This window comes from Balaenoptera musculus, chromosome 11, assembly GCF_009873245.2.
Source record: "Balaenoptera musculus isolate JJ_BM4_2016_0621 chromosome 11, mBalMus1.pri.v3, whole genome shotgun sequence".
NCBI classification, from domain to species: Eukaryota; Metazoa; Chordata; class Mammalia; order Artiodactyla; family Balaenopteridae; genus Balaenoptera; species Balaenoptera musculus.
In genome coordinates, this window is record NC_045795.1 from 69,965,531 (window position 1) to 69,979,398 (window position 13,868).

At 41.7% G+C, this 13,868-nt stretch overlaps 1 protein-coding gene across 1 annotated transcript in view; it reads left to right on the top strand.

Annotated features, from left to right (window-relative positions):
* The window catches only part of CACNA2D3 (calcium voltage-gated channel auxiliary subunit alpha2delta 3), a 768,110-nt gene that overhangs the window by 705,789 nt on the left and 48,453 nt on the right, over window positions 1-13,868 (top strand). Inside the window, 3 exon segments of the mRNA XM_036869418.1 lie at window positions 2,972-3,047; window positions 5,685-5,737; window positions 7,246-7,301. Coding sequence (XP_036725313.1) covers window positions 2,972-3,047; window positions 5,685-5,737; window positions 7,246-7,301 — 185 coding nt within the window.

Sequence of the window (13,868 nt, forward strand, 5' to 3'; positions counted from 1 at the left end):
TTCCAATAAGACTCTGGGATGGGGCACAGGGCTGAATTCTAAGCATTTCCTAGGACCTGTCAGAACCTGCTGCTGAGCGGAAGGCAGAGTGAGGTGGGTTCAGCATGGCCGCCATCTAGTTCTGGCTCTGCCACTTGTTAGGTGTGTGAACTTGGGCACATTTTTAGGCTAGCCGAGACTTGGTTTGCCCCTGTGTGAAATGGGGATGATTAGAATCTCTCCTGTAGGGACATGCTTAGAAGAGTACCTTGCTCACAGTTGCTAAATAGACTTCAGTAGACATTAGCTGTTGTTACCTTGTCCTCAGCTATGAAGCTCATGGACAGAAGTTGCCGCATCATCTGTTGATAACCCCAGCATGACTTCTGAAGGTGTCTGTTACTTCGGTAAGAAGTGTGAATTTTACATTGCATCATAATATGCCAATGAGCTAAGAAAACCAGGAGGCCTACCCATCCTCCAGCCAGCTGGGTAAAGCCTGAGTCAATTCCCAATGCATTTAACACCACCCCCCTTAATTAATAATGGCAGTGAAAACCAGACTAATAAGTTATAACCGCAGCTGCAGCCCTGCCTTCTGTTGAATGCTTCCTCTGTACTAGGCACTGTGCTAAAGGCAGTACATGTGTATAATCTCATTTAATCCTCACGACCACCCTATAAGGCAGCCATTATTCTCACTATTTTACAGATGAGGAAACTGAGGCACAAAGAGGGTTAAAAAGAATTGTAATAAGTGGGTGAGTTAGGATTTGAGCTCAGGTCACTGACTTCAAAGCTAGCTTGCTAATCATTAAGTCACGCTACCAGTCACTTGGGCCTTTGGGAATAGTGTAGCTTTAAGAGTCCAAAATCTAGCAAAGAACAAAATTAGGCCTTCTGTCATAACAAGGCCAGCACATTGCATAGTATATTTCAGTATACGTCCACATGCCTGATTAGTTAAATCTGAGAACATCTCTGGAAGTCACTTTCTAAATGAAAAAATAAAGCCTCAGAAGTAAGCAACCTGCTATTATAAATGGCGGAACCAACCTTTTAAGCCAAGGCCACACTGCATCCATGTCTACAAGACCCCAAACACACTCAAGTTCCACTCAACCCATGCTGCCTCTCACCAGCTCTGACCCAAATTCCAGCTGCAGAGATAGAGTTGGGCAGTAGGAAAAGGATAAAGCTAATAATAATTCTTGCCAAATCCTAGAAAGCCCTTCCAGGGGCACCTGCCGAAATCCCCTGTTGAGGATGCAGACTGTGGCATGGTAGGCCAGTCAGGGGCCAATTAGACTTGTCCATCCTGGCCTGCAGTTGATTTTGTGGCTGAATTCGTGTCAGGGCTGCATCAATGATGAGCGTTTCTGTGAGAAGTTTGTTCAGGGAGTTCCCTGAGCCAGACACTTGGCTGGTTCACAGGCTTCATTTCTGTCTCAGTATACACTGGTTCTGCTTGCATCTGCTGGGAGGAAAAAAGCCAGAGGACAGTCAGCAAGACTAGAAATGTCCTGAAGAGGAAGGGGCTTTGGGGGACTTGCCAGGAGATTGTGTGACACTGGTACCCTCTTGGGCTTTGCTGCCTATGATGCCTGTGTGGTGCTGGTCAGGAGCTGGTTTCCATTTCAATTTGGTCAAGTGGCCAGTTTTCTACTTGGTGCCCATAGATGCTCTTTGGTTTAATCCGTGTGTGTGATATCTCTAATTTATTGTCTAGGGGAGAAAGCCTTCACATCACATTTCGCAGTTGACCTCTTCAGTCTCAGCTGTGTCATCGACTATTCAAGATTCATGCAATCAGGCAATCATTCATGCATTCAACCTTTTAAATTGGACCACCTTCTCCATACTGGGTGCTGTGCTAGGTGTGAAACAGATCCAACCCCAGTCCTGCAGCATGGAACTTCTATTCTAGTGTACATTTCCAGCACAGTGTTAAGTATGCTTCACATTACGCACTGTATTATTTCAGAAAGATATTCCTGTAGGGAGAATTCCTTCCAGTCATTTAGAAGTTCATGTATTACAGTATTAACATGTCATCTGGCAGCTGTTAACATAACTCAGGCTGGACTTTTAAGTGTCTCTCCTTTGGGGGGCCAGGAATAGTGGGAAGAGGAGCTTGGGGGAGGGACGAAATGCATGTCTCCTTTGGGATAAGGTGTTCGCTCCATCTAAAAGCTCTTAACTTGCTGCTGGAAATTGCTATTCTTTTTTACTTTGTTAAGAGGAAACTAAAATATCTGTAAAAATTATAAAGTAAAACATCTTTGCAAATGAGTAAAGATCATAACTGGGATGAGAGCTGTATTTTTATCACCAAGGGAGAAAAAGATGTCCATTTTCCTGTTTCATAAACTGCACTGTTTTCGAAAGCATACTTAGTAGTGAGTATACATATATATTCACTACCATGGTAGTGGTAATGGAAGGGGGGTTAACAACCAATGAGCCAGCTGGTTTCCAACAAAGTGTGAAAGTCCTGGCTTTATCTTGGTCCAAGCCTATTTCCTAGTGCTTAAAAGAGACAGAGGATCCTGCCGTTTCTTAACTCAAAGTGGCCCTTCCCAGCTCTCCTTGACCTTGGAGACATGGTCCATGTGGATTTCATCAGGGGCCCAGAATTCAGTTTAAAAGAGCATATTTCTTTGGAGTATCCTGGTCCATGCAAGTCATCGTTGTTCAAACCAAAATGACTATTTGGTCAAGTTGGGGGGTTTCTTCTCCCAACTCTCCATCCCAACGATACCTTTATTCTCTTTATTCTTTAAGTTCCAAGTGTGACATGACTGTGTCTCCAGTCCTGGACTTGGCTGTGTCCCTTGCTTGTCACCTTTGTTAGGCCTGCCTTGATTTGTGTTTGTCACTGCTGCACTGGCTGGTGGTGTTAGTGACTGTTCACCTTGCTGGTTGGTCCACAGCATCATTTGGTTCTCGTGTTTTCCCATTTAGTGAAGCTCCTTTCCATTCTCTTCTGTAGAATTACCCTTTATGACTATCAAGCCATGTGCAGGGCCAACAAGGAGAGCAGCGATGGTGCCCATGGTCTACTGGATGTAAGTACAGTGCAGTCAGTCACTCAGAAAACAGCTGCATGTTTTTGTCTGTCCCTGCATGTGAGCATATCTTTTTCTTTGGAGTCATCAAGTTTATCTGTTTCAAAACCATGAATATTTAAATGTGTCAAGTCAAGAAAATCACTTCTGTTTTAACCGAAATCCAGTGATTGTGTGAATGATAAACAGGTCTAAAGTATTTGATGGATTAATGCAGCAACCCCCCCCTCCTTTTGATGGATAGAAAAGGGGAGAAGTTTTGTCAGTTCCCTCATTCTCAAATAAAAGAGAATTTGGTTTGGTTCAACAGAAACCTTCCTTTTAGTTTGTAATAGAGCTGTTAGCCTATGCCCAAATTCACATTTTGATCAGAGATTCTCTACTCTAATCATGCTGCTGATTTTAACATCATTTTCCCTGGAGCTGATTCCATCCATGATGTCACAGTTGAGGATCAATCAACATAGCTTTGTATCATTAGAAACTGGCTTTCAGATCACCAGAAATTAACTGTTACAATTTATCCCCAGTTTAAAAATATAATTTACAATGTGCAAGCAATATAAATTTGGTCACCAATAACTTGAAAACACAGAAAAAACAGATACAGATACTTCAACATAGTCTGGCATATGGGTATAAATATAACCCTTACATGTTATCATTTTGTAAATTCCAAAAAATCAACCTAAAATTTGGTTTGAAACACAAAATTTAAGAGTCATTTTGGTTTTAAAATATAAATATACACCTTCTCATTTGCAGATGTAAGATCTTGCAAGGGGACTATTTAAAAACCAAATATTTAACACGGTTCTCCTACACTAAGGGAGCAAGAAATGATTCTGAGCTGGGACATTTCTGAGAGGCAACTAGGAACTAAAAATGGGACGATTTGAAAAATACCACTTTTTAGTGAGAATCAACACATATTTCCAAACGCAGCTTCCCTATCCTTAGCATGAGTATTTCCAGACTTAAAATGTTCCCAAGATATGTTTTTATCATTAGGCTTAAGAGCTCAATGGTTTTACCCTTCTGAATGCTAATGTGCATTAAAATTTTTTAATCCCGTATTTACATAATCCCTTTGTTTACCCTGCATTGAGCCAGCATCTGGCAGGGAATGCTTGAGTATCCTCCTCCCACTGCCGCCCCCCACCCCCATCCCACCCCGGCCCCTCCCCGGGCCTCAGGGTGAGCTGCCCCTGTGCCTCCCCCTCTTCCTTCCTTAATCCCTTTATTCATTCTCTCCTCCCACACTATGGAGGACCACTGAAATGTCACTACCCATCCTGGCAGGTACAAAGACACAAAACTGTCCTATGGTCTGACCTCCCTTGGTCCTTTTGAAAGAAAGATGGTTATTTTTCAAGCCATAAGAAGTGTAATGGCAGAACCACAGGATCGCATGGCTGCATTTGGTTTTAGGAAATAGTTAAAAGTTCACATCCTTATCTGACCCTGAAAGCCCTGTGATTCAGGGAATGATGAGGACACACTCAATCAGAGCAAGAGATTTAGTCTGAAATCTGGGTGGGCTGGGAGTAACCCCAGTGGATTGTTGTTGTGTTCTGTACAGTTGCTTGCTTACTGGCTTGAATAGGCAAGTTTTAAGAATGGTCAGGGGTATATAAATTTGTCCTTGTTTTATTTGAAACTGGATGATCCTCCCATTCCTAGCTCTAGTCCTTATCATCCAAATGCTTAGAAGGTAGGATTAAGCAGCCATCACGTCAGAAACCAGGATTGGGCATTTCAGTTCCCTGCTACCTAAAGACAACCACAGAAGGTTCTGAGATTTTTCTGGACCTGCAACTTGGGGCTCGGGCTTTGCCAACGTCATTACCTGTCTCTCAGGTCCACCCACCGCTCACATATCTAGCATACCTAGATACAAAGAACCGACTGAGGGGAAGACTTGGTATTTTCCAGAATTCAGGAAATTGAATTATCCACATAGGAAATATCACAGAGTAAACAATCCCACTGCTTTTTTTAATTAAAATATTCTGAAATAAAGATTAGCCCGTCAATGCCTTCTCTTATAGAGTGAAGGGGATTTTCTGCAAGAATAAAATCACATATTTATATGGTTATCATTTTTTTCAAGTCTGAATTTGTAAGTGTGAGAAAACGCAGCTAAAATCCTACATAATTAATGGGCGGCATTAAAATCAAGCACGTGCAATTTTTGCTTATTTCAATGAATGACATACAGTGATGGAGAACAGGGAATCACCTTTCCAAGAGGCAGCCCTGTGAATTACCATTTGAAATTAGTTATATGATTCCAACCGCTCAGCATTAGGCTGCAAAATATTAGCCCCCAGAGAGTAAAGGTTTAAGCATCGTTTGGTGAACTTCCTTTTTCCTCCCAGAGATAACCCCTGTATTAGATCATGTTTATTTTACTTGTAAATCACATCTCACTACAGGGGAGTTCAAAGTTTTAAAATGTTAGTTTTGGGATACAGTATCCAACCATTTTCTTCTTTAAGCTAGAGCTTCACTGTTTTTTTGACATGATATCAATCTCTCTAGAAAAATAACATTGTCTTTTTGTAAAGCCTTAGGTTAAACTACAAATTTTGTGTGTGATACATTGTTTTTAATGTACTGAATTCTTCTCTTCAGCCTTATAATGCCTTCCTTGCTGCAATAAAATGGATAATGACAGAACTTGTCTTGTAAGTACAATTTGCTGCATTTTTAAAAAAAGTATTATTGCTTATTAAAAAGTATTATTGCTTTTCTGTGTTAAAAAGTGAATTGGGAGACTGTGCTTCCAGTAACCATTACATTCATAATACTCTGCGATAACCTGATTGAACATCTCGAAATATTAAACGTTGAGTCCAAAAAAGTATCTTTTATTAAGTTATTCATGGTCACTGCTCATGCCTTTATGTCACCATTTAGCAGACTAACAGCTTGCAATACACAAACCAAATTTATTTATTGTGGTTACTGTTAAATGTAACATAGATGTCTGGCTGTTTTTAATACAGCCTGGGTGGGCTGTGGTCAGAAGAACAAATTGCCAGGCTGTCCACTGTGCTACTTTGGATGTCTTGGCATGTGCAGGCGTGGGGGCCTGTGCAGTCATGGGTCAGGGGCTTTCTCAGGTGTGATTTAATTGTTTACCCTGTCAAATTACAGTCCTGCTGGATGCATCTGTGACTTAGGTCAGACTTGAAATGGCACAAAGATGAAAGGCTTGACTTCCAGATGAGATATTGGACACATTACAGAAACACTGTGTCACACAGAAAGGAGGAATTCCATGGACCAGCATGGAAACCAGATCATTCAAGCTGCACCAAACTCTCTTATTCTTATTTTCCCCATTAAGTTTCCAGTTCTGTGAGTTTAAGGCAGATTTCTTGCTATTTGATGAACAGACATTGTCTTCCTTATTGCTTCAATGTAACCTATGTAACAAAGTTATAACTTCAAGTGGGGAGTAAGTTCTAACTGTACATAAGAGACAGAAAATACAGGTAATAGTGAGATTTTGATTGTGAGCTGCTAGAGGATAGCAGCCATGAGCCTGAGAAGGAAATGACTGAATTTTGATCTATTTCCATTTATTTAGAGGATGATTTATATTACTTTTGCATTCTTTACTAGCAGTTGAGAAATTATGATTTTTGTGGAGTTGCATTGTGATATAATTTCATAAAAAGGAGTTTGTCCTCTCTGTCCCCACCACCCTGCCCTACACACACACACACACACACACACACACACACACACACAACTGAATACATTTGTGTTACAGTGTAAATTTTGAAAACATCCTTTATAGTGTAGATCATAGTCTAAGTAGAGAATATTCCATTTGTATTTCTGAACCAAGGCAGGGGAAGCCCTTTGAATGTTGACTTTTTACTATAGACTCAGACTATAACAAGAAAACAATTTCTGCCTATAAAGCAGATATTTCTCAAAAGAGTCCCTGAGTCTAGGTGAACCTGATTTCAGGGTTTGGCTGGCCTTGGTGATAAAATAGTCTTTCACAAGTAAGACAGAACCTAGTGAAAATTCAGTGGTAACTGAACCAACCACCTTGATATTTCCAGATGATGATGTTATTCTTTCAAATGAGGTGAGTGATGCTGAATAACACAGAATGTCACTTCAATTCAGGGTGTGGGTGACCAAGTAACGTTGGGCTTTTCCATCTCCTGTTTAGGTTCCTGGTGGAATTTAACCTCTGCAGTTGGTGGCACTCAGATATGACAGCTAAAGGTAAGCAGCAACTGGCTTCTCTTTCCTTGCTCAGAGTGATGAACCCGGGGTTCACTGGCTACTTTTCACCAGGGATGTGCTCACGTAAGACTACCCAGGACAAAGAAGTGATGATTTCTCCTCTCTGTCAGCAAAAGGCATCCTTTGTGCTAAGGGTAGCGCTGTTCAGTCTAACAAAAATTCCACAGGCTTCATTCAGCCCATGTTGAATGTACACTTTGACCTGTTTCCTTAACTAAGGCTTTGAGGTCATACACTGCACAGGAGAATTATTCAAAAGCTAGTGGGCAGCGCTGAAATCTAAGGGTCACAGACACATTGCCTTTCTCAGGCTGAATGAATGGATAACCATTACCTTTTTACCATTACCTTCATAAAATATAAATCTGATCATATTACTTTCCCTGCTCAAAACTATCAATGATTTGAGCAGTAATTAGTAGAAACTATTAGAGGCCTGAGTTGTGGAGTTAGATTAGTATGGATTTGAATTCTGGCTCTGAGGTTGGCCTTTGTCAAGTTAGCTGATCTCCTCAAGGCTCAGTTTCCCCACAGTAAGCGAAGTAGAGAAAATAATAAAAAATATTTATCTCTTATCATTTGTGTGTATGTGTACATTTAATGGTAAGATAAATCATGATATATGCTGAGCATAGAACTGGAATATAGTAAGCCCTCAAAAATGGTAGCTGTAATTAATTCATGATAATGGTGATGATGATGTTGACTGTAAAAAAATGAAATATTGCCATTTGCAGCAGTATGGGTGGACCTAGATAATATTATACTTAGTAAAGTAAGTCAGACAGAGAAAGACAAATACTATACGCTATCACTTATATGTGGAGTCTAAAAATAATACAAATGAATCTATATACAAAACAGAAAAAGACTCACAGACATAGGAAACAAACTTATGGTTACCTCAAAAAAATGACAGCCCATTCACAGAAAGGCATAGAAAATACCTATGAAATTTAGTAATATAGCAAGAAAAACAATATGCAAAGTTGTATATACCCGCCAAAACCCCCCAATGGTTGGGGAGAAGGAGGATGTAGAGTTAAATCAGATCAGCAGTGAGGCCAATGGGAAGTCAATAGGCAGGAACCAAAATAGGAAATAGGAAAACTTTCATGCACCCCAAATAAAATTTTACCTATAACATGAACCTGCTTTTGTTTAAAATTGTACATGATTTGAAAAAGAAAGATGAGAAGGAACTTACATAATGGGTGCTTGTTATCTTTTTCTAGTCATTTTTCTTATTTGGCCAGCAAGTCCACAATTTTACTATTAGAGGTGAAAAAAAGGTACATGAGATTAAGTGAGAGAAAAGGAAGAAAGGTGATCAATAGAGGCCAAGAGAATGGATGGCAAGTTGGTTACATGGCTGCTCTCTGCAGCACCAGTGCCTGGGGACAAATCACCACTCCTTGCCAGTCAGGCTTTGAACTCTGTTTCACCTAGAGATGAAGTACCCTGACCTTGGAGTCAGGCAGCCTTCCTCTGCCACTTGCTAGCTGTGCGGTTCTGGACAAGTCGCTTGGTCTCTCTGGGCTTTGGTTTCCTTGCTTGTCAACAGAGATAACAATAGACGTGATGTGGTTGTGAGCAGTGGATTAAACCGTGCATGCAAAGCCCACGTGCAAGATGGGGCACAGAGGGAGTCTCCAGCGTGGTGGGCGGGGCTCCAGTTTTGGGTGGTGGTGTCTCTTTTGGCTAAGACATCTGGCTCTCTCTGAGGCGTGTGCTCAGTGCTGGGGCAGCAGGCTGGTGGTCTTCAGTGGTTCACTTTCTGGCATTCCTCTCATTTCTCTTCATATCCGCATGCCTGCCCACCCTGGCTGAGGGGCTTTGGTGGTGAGCATGAGAGTGCGCCCTCTTCACGCCAACCTCCATTGCTGCTCCCCCCATTCTCACCTTGGCCTGCTTCCCTTCCCTGCTGCCACAGGCACCTGCCCTCACTCTTGTTCTGGTCCTTGACATGGACAATTAGTTGTAGAGTTTCTTTTGAGTGCCCATCCCTGTGATCTCCACTTAGACCAGTGGTTTTCAACCTGGGGGTGATTTTGCCTCCCAGGGGTCACTGCAGTGTCTGGAGACATTTTTGGTTGTCACAACTGGGGATGGGAGAGAGCTATTGGCATCCAGTGGTTAGAGGTCAGAGATGCTGCTAAACATCTTACAACACGCAGGACAGCCCCTCACAACAAAGAATTATCTGACTCAAAATGTCAATAGTGCCACTCTTGAGAAACCCTGGTGTAGGGCAGGAGAGATGAATTAGGAAGGGGGATACGGTCTTGGCACTCATGACAGTTACAGAAACTTGTGAAGGTTCGCATTCTGAAATTTCACATCCCTTCTCCCTTCTTCCCCCTCCACCTTAGCTGAGAGGAATGATGTGATGCTTCAGGTCTCTGTTTTCTGTCTTAGGAAGCTTTTTAAACAACCCTTAGTAGGTAATTCCAAGTCCTCTCACTCCATCGACAGGGTGCACAAAGACCTTGTCAAATAGTTACATCATCTGCAAGTTGTGTGCCAATATATAGTGCTTTTTCTTTCCCAGAGAGCTGGCACTAGGTTCTCTTCAGATCCCTTCAACATACCTGAGAGGTGGGGACTGCTAGAATGTGTCACTAAGCCTCTCTGAGGCACGTAAGTCAGACAGCTAATAGGAATTGGACTCAACCCCAAACCAAGGCCAGCCACCTCTGCTGGAGGACGGCGAGAGACGCACCTGGCTTTCTGTGAGTCCCAAGTTAAGCTGCCGCACGTGGATTGTCTCGTTCAGACCTGCAGCCCTCTGCTGGGCATGGCTATGACTTTTTCTCTTTTATAGATGAAGAAACTGGTTCAGGTGGTGAATGCACTCGCCCACAGAGCTGCAATCATCTGAATCTTTGTTAGAGGTAAATGTGAATCTCAGACCCAGTGTAAGCAGGGAAAATTCCAAGCACCATAACAATATTGCCTTGAGAGGTTTCTTCATTCTAAATTTACCCTTCCCTCACTGGATAAAGACCCTGAGCTGAGACATACATCTTTGTTTAACTAAAAATGGAATCCATAATTACACTGTTTATCTGCTTCATTTCCTTAATGAAGGGGACTGTGGAAGGCCATTTCTGCTTGATTATCACAAAGGTATCATTTTGGCGAAGCTGCACAAAGAGAATGGAGCTTGCTGGCACCCGGTTATGAAGGGGGTGCATTCACAGAGACAAAAGAAGAGGAAAGCTTTTCAAATGGCAACTCTATTCATTCCTGATTGTCTGCACATAATTACTGTGAACCCAAGTCAGTTATTCACATCAGGGACATTTGTTGCTAAGGGAAAATTAAAGAAATCCAATTGTGTGTATGCTCCATTGGGTGCTTCACTGTGAGTGAGTGATAGGTTCTGGCGGCTTCAGCCTGAGACGTCCAGTATAACTGGGGTGGGAGGCAGACAGGGTGATGGCCAAGAGCGGAGGCTCCGGGATGTGACCGTGTGCATGTGCATTTGGGCTCCATAACATAGTGGTGTGACTGTAGGCAAGCAGTTAACTTCACTTCTCTGAGTTTTAGTCTCTTCATCAGTAAAACAGGATAGCAACAGGGCCTTGCTCACCGTGTGATGGTGAGGATTCCATCCATCAAAGGGTCTCACACGGTGTTTGGCACGTAGTAAGCGCTTAGTGAGTATTGGCTGCAAAGGTGGTGGCGGTTGTTTTGCTATTTAGGTAATGATCGTGATGAGTCACTTTCTGTGGGACTCAAGGCAGGCTATGTCTGCTTTCTGAACTTCAGTTTTCCCTTCTGAGAAAATAAGGAATCAGTCTATCTGAGCTCCGTGATGCTTGTGTACCTACATCTTTGTAAGATAATGAGTTTTAAATGCCTGAGAGTTAAAACAGTACCCATCAGGTGACTGGCAGCCTTAGTTATTGGTTTGAAATTCCATAGATAAACAGTAATGGCCAACAAATATATGTGGTGTTTTCCATAGCGCTCCAGACAAAGAAAGGTCTTTATAATAAACCATGTTATTTAGATTAAATGTGGCCATGGTTTTATATGATAATTTGTGTGTTTCCCAGAAGTACCAAGCAACTTCCAGCCAATCTATAGTCATACTGCAGATAGACTCAATGGCTTATCACACATCAGTACGGGTGCCCTACAGTTGTCAGAGGAATAAGAATTTCATCTCTAGAAAGGATCAGAGCCAAATGAGTCTCTCCATTGAGAGCGCTGGACTCATTCCATTGTAACTGGGCCCAGACAATTAGACTTAGAGATGGTGCAATTATCAGGGTTATTTAAATCACGTGTGCTGCCTATCTCAGCCTGCCCCAAAGACCTTTCTTCCTTTCTCTCATTGGCCAAACTTCATAAAGCAGTTAAATATATATACATGTGCTGGAGCCAGACGGCTCAAGTTCAAATTTTGGCTCTGCCACATACTCACTGGATGAATTTGGACAATTCACTTCATCCTCTCCTCCATTCACTAATCTCCAAAACAGAGATAACAATTGTTCTTACCTCACAGTTTGATTTTTTTAAATTTTGTCATGTTGTACTATTAAATAAATAAATACATGTAAAGCAGAACAACATCTGGCATATAAATTTCTTAATGAATTTATCCGTTACCATCATTGGGTTATTATATGCCATCTGCATGCTGTGCCGTATCCACTTACAATCTATGCTCTTGTTTACTTAATCTTTATTTCATTTCAACTGACTGACTTTTTGAAAGTTAAATAAATTAAATATTAAAGGGAAGCTTCCCAAATTAAAAGTCAGTTTTGTTTGCCATATAGAGAAATCAATTGTAAAAATAAGAACCCTGAAAATAAACCATGTGATCATATTGTAGTCAGGTCCTCTGAGCTTCATGTTTGGCCTCTCTAGGGTAAAGGAGAAAAAAGCAAATGAAAGAAAGATGGAAGAAGCTCCCTAGTATCAAACAAAGACATCTTCCTGACAAAAATCGAGGACACTGACAAAGAAATGGGAAGAGAATGATGTTCCCACCCAGCGCCTCTGTGTTGTTACTGTTGGACCTCAGCCGCCTGAAATCCCCTTGCCTTCCACCCAAGGCAGGCAATTTGCCATTAGGGACTGAGAGTCTCCCATTTCCTTTGTCTGTGTTATTTGCCTGAAAAACACCATTCAAGAGAATTATTCATTTACTCAGCAAGCATGTAATGACACTTCCTGTGAGCTAGCACTGAAGGCTCAGGGGATAGACAGTGTTTGGGACCTGGCCCTTTGCGGGCATGACTACTGCCCACGTGGTACCCTCGGTGGAGTCAGGATCAGGGAGGCAGCCATCTGCTTGCCATTCTAACCAAACAGCAGTGGCTCAAAAAGGCTGACAGTCTGAGGATTCAATGAAGTAACCTTCACAGTAGAAGTGGTGCTGGCAGTAGGCACAAACACTTAAGCAGCACTAGCAACGTACCAGCCACTTTTAGTGGATGAATTCATTTGATCTTCAAACGACCATGCGGAGTTGGTTCCCATTTTGCAGATGACAACACTACAGTGTGGAGAAATTAAAAACCCACCTGATGTCATACAGCAGTGGCAGAATTCACAACACCCAGAATTGCTCTTAGCTGTCAATACTACACAATTAGCCCAACTCCTGGCTTGTAGATGGTAACATGAAGGCTGCTGGGGAGGGGTGGCACACATGTGTGTCAAAATATGCGTGTGTGTCACTCTGTTAAGAGTTGTACATGCATTAGTCTATTTATTCCTCAGAGCAACCCTGTGAGTTAGCATGGGAATCTCCCCTTAATGTCGGTGAGCAGTTCCTGAAAATCACGTTATGCATAAAAAGCTGACTGAGTCTACTTCCATTCGTTTTAAATAAGAAAAATTACAAGGTGTTATTCTTCAACCCGAAACCCCCAACCAATTTCCTCAAAATAATTAAAGCTCAGTAAAAAGGCCTGTATATAAAAGAGTCACGTTAGGATGCAAATGCTTAAAACATGGCTTCCTGATCACCCAACAATTATCTGGTTGTCACCAAACAGTTGTTTTGCATTCAGTAACCCTCTGGTGGCTCACTTAGTGCCGGCAGCCTCCCAGATGGACATTCTACAAAACATCTACTGGTGGTTCTGACATCCAAACCAGTTGCATTTGGAATGTAACTGGAGACTTTGTTACAAATATGTATTTATATTTCTATATAAACATCAGCCAAAAACTTTATACAAAGTTTAGGTATTGGAAACCTATAAGCAAGCATTCTACCGGGAAAATGTTCATGAATAGATCTCCTGTGAAGAGTACCTGTACTACTAGCATCTCCATTTTACAGATGAGAATACTGAGGATTAGCTAAAAGCAGTGAAGCAGGAATCTGTACTCCAAACTGCTCTGACTTTACCTTTAACCACTATGCTATAGTATCTGTCATCATTATCGTCATCCCTAATGGCTTCATTAGAATGCTAGCTTTATTTTTGTTGTTGTTGTTGCTATTATTATTATTATTAATTGACATTAGCACTCATTATGTTCCAAGTACTGCACTAAGTACTCAACATATAT